Source organism: Artibeus jamaicensis, unplaced genomic scaffold (assembly GCF_021234435.1).
Source record: "Artibeus jamaicensis isolate MK-2021 breed Jamaican fruit bat unplaced genomic scaffold, CSHL_Jam_final contig_60, whole genome shotgun sequence".
NCBI classification, from domain to species: Eukaryota; Metazoa; Chordata; class Mammalia; order Chiroptera; family Phyllostomidae; genus Artibeus; species Artibeus jamaicensis.
In genome coordinates, this window is record NW_026521900.1 from 254,524 (window position 1) to 272,378 (window position 17,855).

Genomic DNA, 17,855 nt, shown 5'->3' on the forward strand with positions numbered 1-17,855 from the left:
CACCCAGCATGAAGACATGGCTAATTGGGTGACTTTTTGAAAAAAATTCTAATTCATAACAGATTAGTCAAAACGTTAATTCAATGTATAAATACATCCCATGAATTACACTGTTATTTGTCTCTCAGTGGCAGAAATAAGTTTCATTTATTTCCCACTATATTTAGTTGTGATTAGATCATTACAGACTCTTTTTCTGTAATTTTTTGTGGTTCAAAGATTGATTTTTTTTATGAAAACAAACTTTTCAGTTGACCAATGATTAGCTAATTTCTGATAGTAGAAAAGGAAACAGATTGCCCCAAGGGGCTGTTTTCATTTCCTCATGGGCAGAAGAAGCATAGCAGAAAAGAGAGGCAGACACGAGACAGCAAATCTTTGCCACCATGGGGAACTGGGCTGTGAATGAGGGACTCTCCATCTTTGTCATTGTAAGTACCCATAAGAGATACATTTTGAATTTTCTGACTGATCTAGCTTCTTGGGAACTAAATAGATCAAAGCTTTTTTGTTTGTTCATTTTATTTCTTTGATAATATTTATTGAAACTTATTTCCTGTGTTAACATGTATTCATTTGTGAGTCGACTAAGTCCATTCTTCCAAACTGACTTTTGGAAGAATGTAACTATGGGCTTTTGCTTGGTTTATTTTTTGAATTTTAGGAGTACTAAATTATCCAGCATTTTACAGAGGGAGCAGAAGATATTTCATGCTAATGATCACTGAGTCTGAGTTGTTTATTAATGTTTACTCCAAGACAGATTTCTACTTTTAATGTGTTTATACCACTTTAAAAATGTGCAATTGAAATTTTATATGATTTTCCAAATAACAAGCACAACAATACCACATGTGTGGGAAATTAACTTTTATTTCAGTAATTACACAAAAAGGATTGCTGTTCTTTTTGTTTTAAAGTGCCTTCTTATCTCTGAGGTAAATTGAGTTATTTATAAGGTTTATAAAAATTCAAGGGAAAATAATAGAAATTAGATATCTAGACTCACATATAGTATATATTAATAGATATTATATATCACTATATATAAATCAATTTAATTTATCTTGAGAAACAATTTGTGTAAGTAAAGATATAGCTAATTTTCAAATAGATAACTTGATTTCTTTAGTTTTTAACATAACAAAGATCAACTATTATTTTATGATGCTGCTCTCAGCAAAGCAATCATGGGCAATTGGGAAGATAGAAATGTGACTTATAACTAGCCTTTCCAGATATCCAATTAGAGCATTATACAGATGTTAAAGAGAATTCATAAATTGAACTTTTGAAAGAATTTATCATGAAATAAATATTGAGTCTTTGAGTTTTTAAGATAGAGAGAAATTGATGGCAAAATTCTATTTGAAACAACACATATTTTGTCATTTTAAAAATATGCCAAGCCAACATTCTAATGTATATAGAATTCTTCTGAGGACTTAGAGCTGTTAACTTGAATTATCACCATTTTATGAACACGTTGCTCCTACAGAAAGCAAGTTCAAATTATACTTTTAGATATTAACACAGTGTTCCCCAGGAAATGACTTCCTTCTAAATTATACACTCACATATTTGAAAGTGAAGGCACAGCTTGAAAAGCAAGAGTAAGAATGACAAGGGTAGGAAATAGAGAAGTACCTTCTTTTTAAAGAGAGACTGTTCTCAAGTGTCTATGGACATTTAATAGCTTCAAAGCACAGTTAAAAAAGATTACTATGGAGCTAAAGGTAGAGGACTGGGCAGTGTCACTGATTGATGTAGTCAGTGCTTCAGATTAAATAAGCAGTCACAATCTAGAAGGGTCTATTTTTTAAAAAAAATCTCCTGCCCCTCACACCCTCATTCAAGCTCAATAATACTCTTTCAAATGGTAAGCAAAACTTACCAAATAGAACTAAAGCAGCAATTTTTAACCTTTTTTATCTCATGGCACACATAAGCTAATCACTGTAATTCTGCAGCATGCCCATAAATATATTATGCTTTTTTGCCAATAAGACAAAAAAGGTATAATTTTGATTCATTCACACCAGATAGGTATTGTTGTGTTGGCTGTTGTCTTTTTTTAAAGTTTTTTAAAAAATATTTTATTTATTTATTTTTAGAGAGAGAGGGAGAGAAACACCAGTGTGTGGTTGCCTCTCATGTGCCCCATACTGGGGACCTGGCTCACAACCCAGGCAAGCCCTAATTGGGAATTGAACTGGTGACCTTTTGGTTATCTGGCTGGTGCTCAATCCACTGAGCCACACCAGCCAGGGCTGATGTCTTTTTATTTGACAATCTAAGGGAAAAGAGGTCAATGCCCCTGACTAAATAGTTAAGTATTGCATGTTTTAAAAATTCTCGAGGCACACTGGTTGAAAATCTCTGGATTAAAGGCTTGACATTTTACCTGATGAGATTCCCACTAGTTATGGTTGAATGGTGTGGTGGAGGGGGTTGATTGGCACCTGTGAGAGTAGAGCATAAAGTCTTACAGGTACGGAGGACAACATAACAACATATTCCTTTCCCTTCTCTTTTTAGGAAGAGTTACATGCTATCATCTATATAACATTAAGAAAAAAGAGGAGGAGAAGAAAGAAGGGGAGATAGACTAATAATAACTTGGCATAGTGGCCAAGTAGTAAAACAATCCTGTGGAATGACACAGGTTGTAAAGCTTAATTACAGAATAGTGTCACTGCTCTAGGAAAGAGCTGGCTGTAAAATGGTTACACCCATCTTTGTAACCACCTGTTTTCAAAGGCTGGACTTGGGGAAGTACTAAGCCTGGTCTGACACCAGTCTTGTGTGAAATCCAGCTGTTGAAATGTGAAAATTTCATGCAACTCTTTCTGTTTCTGCAGCTGGTATGGCTGGGGTTGAATGTCTTCCTCTTTGTCTGGTACTACCAGGTTTATGATATTCCACCTAAGTTCTTTTACACCCGAAAACTTCTTGGGGTAAGTACAAGTTCCACCTCATGCAATTGAGGTGGCTCATATTTTAATCAAATATTCATGTTCACATTTCTTTTAGCATTTTCAGTAAGTATTCTGACCAACCCAAATAGTGCCATCAGTCTCATTCCCTCCATTGCAACCCCCAGACAAGAGTCTTTAGGTCTTTTAGTATAGGAAAAACAAAAGTATGGCAGGGGTCCGAGCAGCACCCCTTCCCTCCCAAAAAGCACTGGACAAGCATTTAGCTTAAAGAAGAAATCTAATGCTCTGGAATTGAAGGGTAGGTTGGAGAGATGTATCCAGGTATCATACAGTTAGGACGAGTGAGACTTTTCACATTCTCTAAATCATCTGATTCCTACCACTTTTGTGCATGGAGGACCCTGCTCCTAGTGGCATGTTATGAAATGATTTTCAGGAAATAAGCCTCTTCCTATGGATGGAATCTTTGAGGGGTTTGCCCAAGAGTTACATTCATTGATTAGGCTAGCAGAGTGAAGGTCCCCAACTTTCCTTGGGTACATTAGCCATTCTCAGTTTTGATGAACTCCCAGGTGAGTTCTCTTCTTCATTAAAGGTGAAAATAATTACAACTATAGCTACCCCTCAGAAGATATTATTTGCTACATCATGCTGAAACCATGCATTCATTACTTAATAATAATTATTATTATAATTACAGTATAAATCATGTATATAAATAATTATATCATTATATTATATCATATTATTATGGTTGTTGTTAACCTATTCAGTTTGATGCTGAGAAGGATGATTTCCTATTGTTTTTCTCCTCCAAAATATGCAACTTCCTTAGGTATTTCAAGGAACAATTATAATACCAAAGCATTATACCATACCAACAATTTAGGTTTAAGGTCAGTCTGAGTGCTAAGAAAACTTTCTTCAAAAACCCCAGTTTTTATACTGAACTGGGGTTAATTATATGCATGTCTAAGTATTTAGGGAGAAGCAAACTGATGTCTGCAGTTTACTTGAAGTGCATCAAAAGTAAGATGTGTTGATGGATAGACAGAGTGATGCGTAGATTGATGAATAGATGGGTAGATATGGGATAAAGCAGCATAGTAAAATGCAAAAGATGGAATCAGGGAGATGAATAAATAATATTTAATATGAAATGATTTAAAATTCTCTTTATGTTTGAAAATTTTCATTAAAAATATTGGGGTCGGGGGTAAGGCCCAGATTAAAACAAAATGTCCCAGCACATCCTAAAGTATAAACCCTTGGCCCAGTAGGATCTTCTTTTCCAGACAACTTGATGTCTCTGGTGTGTGAGCCTTATGTTGGGAACCTTGGGGAAATGGGTGAGGAGTTCTGTGCTGACAGGCATCACCCTACTCCCTCTTCTGTTTCTTCTAGCGAGCACTGGCATTGGCCAGGGCCCCTGCAGCCTGCCTGAATTTCAACTGCATGCTGATACTGTTGCCAGTATGTCGAAATCTGCTCTCTTTCCTCAGGGGTTCCAGTGCGGTAAGAACAAACATGTACAAAATTTGAGTTCCTCAAAGTTTGAAAGGCTATCAAGCTAATTGTCCTTTCTTAGAAAAAGAAAACAATGGTTTGTGAGAATTTCAGCATCTGTAGAATATTCATGAGCCAAGCCATGCTTGATTCTGTAGTTTGCTTCTATATAATTTGTTGATGAATCTCCCTGGGACAACCATTTAACTTGAAACAGGCATTAAAAATAACAACCAATCAATCTACACTTTAATAATAACAATAAAGCCCAGGTGCATGCACACACACAGACATACAAAATGTAATATGCATATATGTGTATATAAACAGGGCTTTATGAGACTGACATGAAATTTGGAAATTAATCTTACAGTGCTATGTTTTTCAAAATGTTTAAGTCAGAGAAAATCTCTTTTGCACATAACATCCCAAACAGATGGAAGCAATGGGCAACAGGTCACACTATAATGAATGTGATTAAGAAGTGTTAGGCCTGAGGAATTGAGGAGTTCAGAGCTTTCCAATTGCCCAGGACTCCTTTCACTCTCAATTCAGCAATTTCTTGAGCTCTGGAATGTACTATGCTAGAAGGAAAAATATGTAGAAGTACTTTTGTAACCTGTAAAATGATATACAAATTTCTTATTAATATTATACAAAGATGAGAAACATGGAAGTTAGTATCTACACATGGTACTCAAATAAATGGGTTCCACAAACATTATGATATGAATAAGGAGCTATAGTGAATCAAAGGAGGGGAAGTTATATCAGGTGTGCAGAGGATGAACAAAGGCTTCTTGGAGAAGGTGGCATAAGATATGAGTATATAAGGATAAAATAACCCTTTAGGAAGTGTAAATGAGAGAGAAAAACATTCTACCTGGAGAACATGGCATGGGCAAAAGCACAGGAAATGACGAAAAATCATATTCTTAAAAGTCCTGAATAAGCATGACTTCTGGCTCCCCTTTGGACTTTTTTTGCCACTCCTAACCACACCAGAATAGCTCTTCCAAAGTCAGAGATTGATACATGGTGGGACCTCTTCCACTAGCTCATTGGTGTCTGGTAGCCTCTTCTTTCTCTCTTAATAAAATGTATGTTTTAAATATTAACTAGCTTTTAAAAATGACCTATTAAGTTGAGATAATTTCTAGAATACAGCAGTAAACAATCTATTTTGATTGGAAAGTAGGTAATGTAAAAGACAGATACCTGAGATAAGGCTGAGTGGAGGCTGAGCTTTGCTGGTAAACTAGGGCCTTGAAAGTATAGCCGAGGAGGTAATACCTGATTTGGCAATCACAGAATATTTTGAGAAAGCAAAGAAGTGGTCTAAACTATCAGTAACAAGGATAAGTTGCTTTGAAATCTGTCTCATTTTTCTTAGTCATACTAAATTGCATTGATCCTAAGGGGAATTTTTTTAAGAACAATGCAATACTTGATTTACTAATATAGAATTAGCAGAGTACAAGTAACAGTAGACATTGATTACAAAGATTTCCAAATAATCTTTCAACTCAAGAAACCACAAAGGTAAACTTTCATTTGCTTAAAAGCTTTATTAATGAGCCACTTGCAAAGTATAATATCTGATATACCACAGGTACCCAGTGGACATTTGCTAAATGAAGTTCATGCTCTGTAGCATTTTGTTTTTACAGAGACATGATTCATTTGTATTCCTCCCCCCTTCCCTATTCAAATACTGTGTATTTAGAGGAAGTAAGCCCTGAGAAATAGGCAGTGTTTTCAACAGAATGGCCCATTAGGAAATCCTCATTACCCCACAGGCACAGATTGCACTGCCGTTGAGCTGCCATACCCCATGAGTAGTGCCTGTTGTAATGACTGATTTTAGGCTTCCTGTGTCCCAGGAGGAAAAATCCTCATGAAAGTCTCTAAAGACAGGGATGAAATGAAGCTTCTCTTCAAATTTCAGTGAAGCTCAGGTCTGAAACCAGAAATACCTGTATGTAAATATATGTATTTTTTAAAACTAGCAGCAAGCAACATTGTTTTACAGATGGGGTGTATCCCTCCTTCTGGGTTTTCCAGACTAATATGTAAATTTTTCAAATGAAACTGAGTTTTCTGATAGGGATTAAAGTGAGTGAGCATGTTGTGACTAATGTTGGAAATCATAATAGTTGTCACTTACTGAGTCTTCATGAACCTCACCTCATGAAATTTGGCTATCAGGCCAGTGAGATGAAGATGAAATTAAATGGGAGTATTGTGATCCAAACAAAAGTCATTGTGCCCCCAGAGCCTATTCACTTTCCTACATGCCACCTAAACTCAAAACTGTCCTATTGTGATATTATGGTCTTAGGAAGTTCATCATATATATGGATGTTTGAGAATGCTGAATAATCTATGCTAAAAATGACAAGGACATTGTAACTTCAAGGGTTCATTAGTAGAACACTATGCAAACTAAACAGTCACAGAACTTCTGTTCAGTTTCTAATGGTTTCAATCATTTAGACTTTGCTTCATAATCCTTCTGGTTTCCTGGAGAAAGAAAGATGAAAGTTTGGCCAACCCCAGGAAAAATAGGGGTAAAGACTCAGCCTGCTTTGTTGAGAAAAATGAGGAAGGATAGGATTTAGCATACAGAAATCCCCAGAGTTTCAAAATCATTTGTCAGGATGTGGAAAAGAAAACAGTGTGGCAAGTGTAGCTATGTGGGTGAATACATCTCTGTAGGTTTAGAATAATCACCTTAGATTCTAAGATAGTGAAAATGTAATTCATTTAAATAAATTATTATTAAATAATTTTTTAAAGTACATTATATATTGCTATGCAGACAGGAAGTTTACCTTCTAGCTGAGGAGCCAAGCCATATTAAATGAGTTTAATAATGATGCAATAAAATCAAATATTTATTAAACACTTCTCAATGAATCTATGAAACAGACCTAAGAGGAAAGAACTATGATAAGTATATAGGTAAAGAAACTGGAAACTGGGTAAATTGTTCAACATCTCACACCTAGGTGGTAGGGTCAGGATGCAACACAGGTATATCTCATGGCAAAGTTGCTCTCTGAAGTATAATTCAGTGCTGCTTTCTGACCCTATTATTTTATTCTCTTGTTCATAGCACTTCAATTATGTTCCAACCTCCACTAATGACTGTATTAATTATCTATTACTGTGTAATAAATTTCCACAAATTCAATGGCTTAAAACAACCCCAATTTTTTAGCTCACAGTTCTGCAGGTCGGACATTCAGCATTGGTAGTTGGGTATCCAGGTGTCAAGTGGGCCAAATTCGCATATGAAAACTCGGTAAAAATGTTCTTCTTGGCTCACTCTTCTTAGTAAAACTCAGTTCCTTGTAGTTGTAGGACTGAGGTACCTGTCTACTTGCTAATGGTCATCTAGGGGCTGCTCTTGGATCCTAGATTCTCTGCATTCCTTGTCATGTGGCCCTGTAACTGCAGATCCAGTTCAAACTGGTCCTGTCCTGTCTCTAACAAGACCTGGAACCAAAGTTCACACTACTTATGAATAATACTTGTGAACACCATTCACAAGTTGCACTTGGGAATCTTTAACTGTCCCCCTCCCCCAACCCTGACATGGAAACAAAGAACCAAGACATGACAGGAACCTGAGTACAGACGTGAAGGGTCTATTGTCTAAGATCTGGTGCTGAAACTCCTTAAAATCCCACCCTGAGCCCTGCATTGGGGAGCCAGATTTGAGCCTTGCCTCCTGTCTCCTTGCCAGTTGACCCGAAGATAAAAGCCTTTTCTCAAAAGCCAATGCCATAGTATTAACTTCTTTGCACATTGAGTAACAAGTCCTTGCTTGGTAATAGTCCCCTCCATCTTCAAGTCATCTGCATGAAGCCGCTCTCAAGCCTCTAATCTCTGATTTCTTCCAACTCTAATTTATAGACCCAGATTTGAAGGGCTTTTGTGATTTAGTCGGGCCCACCCAGATAATCTCTCATAATGCCAATTGATGACTTTATCTCTGTGAAGTTCCATTTGCCACGTAAAGCAAGAAAATCACAGGAGTGACATTCCATCATATTCATAGGTCAGGTACCACTCACACTGAAGGAGAGGAGATTATATAAGGTTATTGGGTCATCTGAGACTTCTAATTACCACAAGAACTCTAAGAAACAATTGGGAAATAGGAAAAATATTTCCTTAGAAGTGTAGAGAATATAAAGTAGTAAAACAAAGCAAGAAGTTTAAATAAATACAAAAGACAATGAGGTTATTTAAGAAAACAAGGACAGTCTTTTTTTTTTTTACCAACAGGTATGTAAAATAAGTGATTTCAAACAGGAAACCCTTGTTTTGAGAGCATGGGTCACTGCTGAACTCCATGGATGGTCACTTCATTGTAGCAGGTGCCATTGGTGCCCACCCATATTACCTCCACACTGACAGTTCCAGTACATGGGCAACTGCCTTCTGGAAGCCCCAGTCATTCTCTGCCTGACAATTTTCTTTCAGCCATCCCCTGGGACAGGGGATGAATTGCCAGGGTGCTGATGCTCTGAGTACAGCCCTCAGCCAGTGATAGATGGAAGTTGATAGATGAGTATCAAGCTTCCTAGTCCCTCAGGAAAAATAAAACAGAATGCAAAACTCTGGGACATGTTCTACACAGTCTCTGATCAGAGAGTGCACTGATATATGATATGATAGTGATAGTTGATATAACACACCCTTTATAGATTTCCTTCCTTTCCTAGCCTTACTTTCCCTAACCTTGTTTTGTGTGATCACCTTCCAGATAGAGTATACTTACGCTTAAAACCTTGGTTTTGGTTTTTCAGACAGGTAGACTAATAATGCCTATATTTTTACATTTGGTTTGGTGGAAAAGGCATGAACCTTAAAGACAAATATACTTGGATCCAAGTAATATAAGTGTTAGCTTTAGTTTTGTTTTCTATAAAATGAGGACAATAGTATTTAGGTTATTGTATTAAATGAAGTAATGATTATGGGTAATCTGCCTGGGTCACAGAAGGATAATTCTTTTTTCCTTTTTCTGAAATCCTCAATGTCTTACTTAGTAGTATTTCTACAGTTCTAGGAATCTGCTGTCCTGGTCTAAGCAGCCTGCCCTCCCTAGATATAGCTAACTGAGAGATAGTGGAGTAAGCACAGTTTTTCATACAGTTATATATTTTCTATAAAATCATGTTATTAAAAATAAGTAAGCCAAGTATTAAACACACCTATACTTAAATTGAATATGTTTAGAATTAGGTATTTATAATACCTAAGGTGTTTTTTTAAGGGGTGGAGGGTAGACTGGCACTTCACTCAGCTCTCCTTAAAAGTTCTCTGAATCTCTATGGCAGTACATCTAGTCTCAGGCACAAAGCAGCCAGAGGGAGCATTTGACCAGTTTTCAAGAGGGGAAAGCTCCGATTAAACTATAAACCAGGTTCTGAGTCCAGGTTCAAACCCACATCTTCTTACATATGTTGTGAGGACAGTTACACTAATGCATTGAGCAAAATACTGTTTTTAATGTCAAAGTAATCATATAAGTTATGAAATATCAGACTATTGATATCTTTGGCATCAGACAATCTTAGTTTAAATACCAGCACTGCCACTTATTAACTATGTGACCTAAGGCAAGGTAACCTCTCTATACCTTTGTTTTCTCACCTGTTATGTAGTAATAATCATGGTACCTCCCTAATAGGAATGATGTAAAAATGAAATGAGTCAATGCATGTATAACAATTAAAGCAGCATTTTGCATAATCTCTTTGTAAATATTACCTGTTGATTTTTGTGCTATTATTATTTGGTTAATGATGTACCTTGTGATGTTGTCTCCATCAACATAGACAAGTGAACTATTTTATTCTCCTCCCATAGTGTACATCCTATACAGGTGTTGTTCTAAAACTACTCACTTGTAGAACTGTTCACTTGTCTGTGTCCCCATTAGACTGTCAGGTCTTTGAGGGCAGGCCAGTCCTTTGTTAATTTCTATAGCCTCTGTTTATAATAAATTAATCTGAACTAGATATTATGTAATTAGATGTTTTCTGTCCAAATTCATATTTTATACAATTAACCAATAAATTTCTGGAGAGACTTTTTAGGTCACTAGTACAGGGACATAAAATATACTGGTTGATCCGGCTATGCCATTTCTTAGCCCTTTAACATTGGGAAGATGACTGCATCAATATGAGCCTCAGTTTTCTCATCTGTCAAATGGGTAGAATGAAATAGTTTTTTCGGATGGTTGTGAGGATTAATTAAGGTGCTTGTACCTAATGCCTGGAACAGAGAAAACCTTATTAACAGTTACTATTTCATTATTCTTAATCCAAAGTGTTGCTCAACAAGAATTCGAAGACAACTGGATAGGAACCTCACCTTTCATAAAATGGTGGCATGGATGATTGCACTTCACACTGGTAGGTTTATTAAGCTATTTGAGACTGCAAAGAAAAATTGGAAGCAGAGAGTTCCCTCTATTATTATATACTTTTAAAAATAAGAGGTCAACTTTCATAAGCATATTAAGTAATGATTAGATATATTGTATTTTTTAATGAGTTCTGTTAAAAATATTTACCTCTCTTTCTGCCATCCCAATATTACGATTTATTCCTTCAGGTATTAATACTTTTTTATCTTGGGCTCTTCTAATAAAATCCCAGTGTCTTCACCTCTTTTCACCGTTTTTATTATCAAATATGTTTGTCAGTTCACATATGAGATCTTTTATTCACTCATTAAATTTTTTTTTCTTTGAACATATAGAGTCCTGACTTTCTTGTAGTACCCTTAGAGGGGCCACAGCTTATAACAACCCCTTAAAATAGAGTTTGTCAGCTGAACACTTTATTTATTATTATTGTTTATATATATATACACACACATATATAATATACACACACACACATATATATATATAATGTGTTACTATTGCAACTATTAAGGTGGTGGTGTTGGCACAAGAAGGGTTATATCTGGCATGGCAACTATAGTTAATAAAACTATATTTCATACTCTATTTGAAAGTTGCTAAGAGAGTAGTTCTTTAAAGTTCCCATAACTAGGAAATACTTCTGTAATGATGTGTGGTGATGGATACTTTTGCAATATATACAACTATCAAATCATTATGTTACACACCTGAAACTTATGTAAGTCAATTATACCTTAATTAAACACTGCTAAAAAACAGAAAGGAAAGGATGTATCTGGAACCCTTATCAAATCTCCACTAGGTCACTTAATAAATAATTGATGTGCCAGACAAGAGGCATGCACACATACACAATGATGAAAAAAATGAGATTTTTACTGTGCCTTTAAGGCGTTTGTCCCTGAGTAAAACAGGCTTAGATTGCAGATGTTCAACTGGGATCATGCAGGCTTTCTGAGCTGTGGAAAATAAAATGTTTCAAAACCGAAATGTATCATAACATCTTGTTAGGAAGCAACATAGTGTAATGGTTAACAGCACAGATTTGTGGGCCAAACTGCCTGGATTTGATTCTTAACCCTGGTACTTATTAGCTTGATGACCTTGGACAAAATTTTAAAGCAATCTGTGCTTCAACTTCCTCATCTGTAAGATAAGATGAAAATATTATTTAAATCATTTACTCATAAAGATTAAGTAATTATAAAGCACTTAAAGCACTGCTTGGCATGTAGTAAGTCCTGCTCGTTAAGTAAAGAATGTATTATTTTTTAAAAAAGAGATTCATTTTTATGGCTATTGGTTTGTATCAGTTCAATGTAACATTGTCATCTCTCTCTCTGGAGTTATATCAGACAGGTAAACGGAACAAACAAAGGCATATGTTACATGAGAGTCTTTATGTTTGAACATAAGTATATCAGAGGAAGAAATACAATGAGAGGGTATCTCAATATCCTTAGAGATTTAAGTTTTTTGTAGAATCTTAGAACTTGGTTAGGTCTTTAGGATCATTTAGTTCAATACCTTTATTTTGCAAATTAGGAAATCAAGGCCAGAGAATTTAAATGATTTGCCTACGTTCACACAACTAGAGAATAGCTTACCCACTAGAATTGCTTACCTCTCTGGTACTGGAGACCTAGTTTTTGTTTATCAGTGTCCTGGCCCATTCCTGTGTTTCTGTGTAACCTATCATGGAGTCTGGGGCTATAAGCAAACTCAGTCTACAATAAAATTGTTCATACCCCTCACCCTCTTTGTTTTTCTTCTCTGCCCTCTTTAGCGATTCACACCATTGCACATCTATTTAATGTGGAGTGGTGTGTGAATGCCAGAGTCAACAATTCTGATTCTTACTCGATAGCGCTGTCTGACATTGGAGATAAGCCTGAGGAAACTTACCTCAATTTTGCTCGAGAGAGAATCCCGGTAAGCCTCTTGTTTCCTGATTCTTATGTTCCATAGGCCATTGAAACTGAGGACTAGATTTTAATGAGTTAAGGACTTCACTTGGCCAGAACCACAAAAGTTGACTATCAGAGGACCAAGTTTGTAGGTTCTAAGAAAGTGGGTACAGAGAAAGTATCTACCACATTCCTGAACCCATGTGTGGAAGGTCATTAGATATTTTTCAGTTCCTTAAGTTTACCTGTAAGAATGTGTGGGTGGAGCCTGGAGTAACTCAAGCTCACCCATGGCAAGGCCCAACAGAAAGCCAGGAATACACATGAGTTATTACTTACTGCAGCAAAAGAGACCACGCACCATGAGGAAGTCTGAGGGATCTCAGAAGGATGTTAAGAAAGGCTTGTTATAGGACCTGGAATTGTGTTAAATGATATGGGAGGAGCTTAAGGAAGCAAGAATTTGTTCTGGATCAGGCATAGTCAGAAGGTGGGTATACTTCTATGATTGTGTATGTAAATTTCTTTCCAGAAGACACAAGGGAATAGAATGGGACTAAATCTTTAATAAGTAAAGAAGTGGCAGTCACCCATGGCCTTTTCCAAATCAAAGGGAGAAAGATCTTGAGCCCCTTTTAGGCCATCTTATTGTAGAATGATTTACTTTATTTGATACTCCCTTAGAACTATTTCAGTATATTGATTTATATTATTTATGACAGCTCAACCACATAAGACATTTTGAAATTGAGAAATATCTATTCCAAGTCTATATCCCTCTGTGAGGGCTGTTTAGGATTATGTAAAGAGGGAGTGAAAATACCTGTTTCCCTATACTCTGGACACTTCATATATAGCTAGTCCTGCATTTGAAAGCCTACAAAAATGTGTATATGTATTTGTATTTTATAGAATCCTGCAGGAGGCCTGTATGTGGCTGTGACTCGGTTGGCAGGCATTACTGGAATTGTCATCACACTGTGCCTCATATTAATTATCACCTCTTCCACCAAAACCATCCGGAGGTCTTACTTTGAAGTGTTTTGGTACACACATCATCTTTTTGTGATCTTCTTCATTGGTCTCGCCATCCATGGAGCTGAGTGAGTGTTTAAACTTCAGGGCCAAGTACTTCATGTCACACCTTCAGTTTCTAGGTATGATGATGCTGTTACAGGCACAGTGACTTCCTTGACTGTGTGTGGTCAACTGGTCTTCGGAGGGAATATGAGGGGACAACAGAGGTCATTGTGATAAAAACCACTCAGCAGCACTTTAGTTTCTTATACCCAATTAATAGCTATTCATAAAGCTGCTATTTGTAGCAAATTTGAAAATACATCAAAATTTGAGTATCTTTGTAAGTATATAAAACATGTTGAGAGTGCTCATATGGTCTTGGATGTATGCAATGTTTCCTGTGGCTTAATCATGAATATATTGGACAAAATCCCAAACAAAAAGAGTTAATGAATAATCAGTTGAAAGAGTTTTCTGTAGTTCAATGAGTTTTCATTCAAGCCAATCATTTATTGATTGTCTACTGTGTATAAGTGTTGGGAACCACTCTGCCTGGTTTTAGGAGTTGCAACTGCCCCCCATGGATAAGACTGAGTGAGTAACCTCCGGACCGTCAGCCACTGAAGAGACAAAGCTTATCTCTGGCAGCAGCACTGCTTCTGCTTCATCCTCTGTCCCCAACACTTGGTCAGTTAGTGAGAGACTGGTAAGACCCCTCAGAGGAGGGGCAACCTAAGCCAGACACGATCACTTGGGAGGCCCTCAAGGAAGGACTCAGGGAGCTGCAGCGAAGAAGGAGTGATGGATACTTGCCCCCTGGCTATTCTGACATGGCCTGAGTCCCCATTTCCACCTGGGAGAAGCACTTCCTGGCTCTAATCTACTTAAGCCTAAAAACCTATTACTGGGAAGGCAGTGCAGCCCTTTGCTGCCTAGAGCAAGTTCTAGAGTGATAGGGCATAAGAAAGAATTCCTAAAGTCCTGTGGAGCCTGCTTTGCTAAGAGTGCTTTCATTCATATGATAAGGGTCCGAGAGGAAATAAGTATGTCTCCCAAAGTTTCTGCAACCCCCTTACCTGACAGACACTGACTCAGACTAAGCCCTCAGATTTCCTTGAAATGTTATCTACTGTTTGATCCTTGCCGTCCAACATTGATTGATGAGCTGTACCTGTATTCCTGTGTATTATGACCTAATAAAAGCCATTGAAGAGGAGGTTCTTGGTCCTTCTCCTCTGAGAGATTGACCACCTTTCCTCCCCAAGCAGATTATGTCTTGGCAGTATTATTTTCATCTGTGGCAGACGGGGGTACTTGCTGGCAAAGTTGCCCCACATATAAGAACTGATGTCAGGCATTGTGGGGAACCATAGAAGGAAAAATACATGGTTATTTCCTTCAAGCATTCTTATATAATAAAGGTAAGAGCTAACCTCTAGTAAATGCCTGCTATAGATATGAAATGTTTCTTTTAATCCCCAAGAGATAAAGATGCTTTTACTATCCCCATTTCCTGGGGAAATTGTAGACATGGAACCAGACTAAAATAGGTAAAATATGTAGTGCAAGCCACCCAGTTTGTAAGTGCCATAGCTAGGATTGCAGCCCAAGTAGTTTAAGCACCTCAGAGACACAGTGCCTGAACATGTGGTTGGAAGAATTTGCCTTATTGGGAATCCTCTTTAATACTAGGTTTCCTTTATCTACTGTTTAACAATGGTTGATTCCACCTGCACATAAAAGTAGGTTTGGGGAAGTCCACTGGTGTAAATAGGGCTCCAGAAAACTAAGGGTAGAGGAAGTAGATGCTTAAGGTTCAATGACTTCGTTCAAAGCCAAGTTGGCCTAGATGAGGCTAAGGGAGTTTGAAAAGGGGAAGGGTGGGGAGAACATCATTAGGCAACCACTGTATGCATTCTTGATCAACTTGCTGACTCTGACCACTCAGATACTCTCTGTGCACTGAAAGTCCTGTGTAAAAAAATAATCTCTTGACTCTCCTAAATCAATTATCTTTATTTTTTTAATGTGGAGATAATCCTTTTTTAAATTTATTTTTTATTGATTATGCCATTACAGTTGTTCTATTCCCCCCTTCATTCCCCTCCACCCTACTCCCCTGTCCCCACCATTTCCCCCCCTTTAGTTTATGACCATGTGTCTCAAGTTCTTTAGATTCTATATTTCCCATACTATTCTTGCCCTCCCCCCTATCCATTTTCTACCTACCATCTATGCTACTTATTTTCTGTACCTTCTCCCTCCTTTTCCTTTTCCCACTCCTCTGTTGCTAACCCTCCTTGAGATCTTCATTTCTATGTTTCCACTCCTGATCTAGCTGTCCTTTTAGTTTGCTTTTGTTTTAGGTGTGATTGTTAATAACTGTGAGTTTGCTGTCCTTTCACTGTTCATCTTTTTTTTTTTAACTTCTTTTTCTGAGGTAATTCCCTTTAACATTTCATATAATAAGGGCTTGGTGATGATGAACTCCTTGAATTTGATCTTATCTGAGAAGCACTTTATCTGTCCTTCCATTCTAAATGAAAGTTTTGCTGGATAGAGCAATCTTGGTTGTAGGTCTTTGGATTTCATGACTTGGAATACCTCTTTCCAGCCCCTTCTTGACTGTAAGGTCTCTTTTGAGAAATCCGCTGACAGTCTGATGGGGACTCCTTTGTAGGTGACTGTCCCCTTATCTCTTGCTGCTTCTAGGGTTCTCTCCTTCATTTTTATCTTGGCTAATGTAATGATGATGTGCCTTGGTGTGTTTCTTCTTGGGTCCAACTTCTTTGGGACTTTCTCAGCTTCCTGGATTTCCAGGAAGTCTATTTCCTTTGCCAGATTGGGGAAATTCTCCTTTATTATTTGTTCAAATAAGTTTTCCACTTGTTGCTGTTCTTCTTTTCCTTCTGGTATCCCTATAATTCGGATGTTGGATCATTTAAAGATGTCCAGGAGGTTCCTAAGCCTCTCCTCATTTTTTTGAATTCTTGTTTCTTCATCCTTTTCTGTTTGGTCATTTTTTTTCTTCCTTCTGGTCCACTCCATTGATTTGAGTCCCAGTTTCCTTTTCATCGCTATTGGTTTCCTGTGCAATTCTATTCATTTCAATTAGTTTCGCCTTCATATGTTTGTCTAATTTGTGGCTATAATCAACCAGTTCTGTGAGGATCCTGATCACCAGTGTTTTAAACTGTGCGTCTGAGAGTTTTGCTATTTCTTCATTGCTTAGATTTATAGGCTCTGGGGCTTTGAGATCTTCTTGAGCCATTTTTTGGTCTGTTCGCACCTGTTAAGTATGAGGAGCGTAGCCTTGGACTCCCAGGTTGCTGGGTTGTGACGCTGTATGTGGAGGTGGGGTCAGAGCGGGGAAATGGCAGTGCCCTCTGCTGCCACTCGCTGCAGGAACCCGCTGGGTCCCGGTCCAATCACCCACTCCCTCGCGTGTCTATCCTCACACAAATGCGCGACCACAGTCAACCCGCAGCCCTGCTCCCTCACTGTTTCCCCGCGGTCACTGGTCTCTCACTATAGCCAACCCTGCGCCTGGATTCCACGTTCCTGAGTCCCTCTGACCAAGTTTTCCTGTGCTACCGCGCTCTGCCAGCTGTTGGTTTAGCCCCTTACCAGTCAGGCTGAAGAATTTGTTGTTAACAGACTTCCGAAAAGTTCAATTTTCTATGTTCCGGCTGTGTTTTCTTTTGCTAATATTTAGTTGTCTCTAAACTTGGTTGTGAGTGAGCACGGCAGAGCGGAGCCTTGGGTAAGCCTCCATAGGTGGAGACGCTGTGAGTAAGCACTGCGTCTCCACCTATGCCTCCATCTTGGCGGAAGTGGCCAATTATCTTTATTTTTAAAATACATGTAATTTTATTTTATTTCTCATTAAAAAATACCTTAAAAATGAAGTGCCCAAACAACCACATTAGGTCTTTATTACTTAAGAAAGAATCCTAAAACCAGAACTTCAATCACCAGATTATCTTAAATGATCAGTTTCTCTTTCTCTTTTGTAATTTCAATCCTCAT

At 37.6% G+C, this 17,855-nt stretch overlaps 1 protein-coding gene across 1 annotated transcript in view; it reads left to right on the forward strand.

Annotated features, from left to right (window-relative positions):
• The first annotated feature begins 314 nt into the window (after positions 1-314).
• The window catches only part of LOC119063653 (cytochrome b-245 heavy chain), a 33,323-nt gene continuing 15,782 nt past the window's right edge, over positions 315-17,855 (forward strand). Inside the window, exons 1-6 of the mRNA XM_037165084.2 lie at positions 315-431; positions 2,862-2,957; positions 4,344-4,454; positions 10,798-10,882; positions 12,686-12,831; positions 13,719-13,909. Coding sequence (XP_037020979.1) covers positions 387-431; positions 2,862-2,957; positions 4,344-4,454; positions 10,798-10,882; positions 12,686-12,831; positions 13,719-13,909 — 674 coding nt within the window. The 5' untranslated portion in view covers positions 315-386. The remainder of the gene's footprint in view (positions 432-2,861; positions 2,958-4,343; positions 4,455-10,797; positions 10,883-12,685; positions 12,832-13,718; positions 13,910-17,855) is intronic.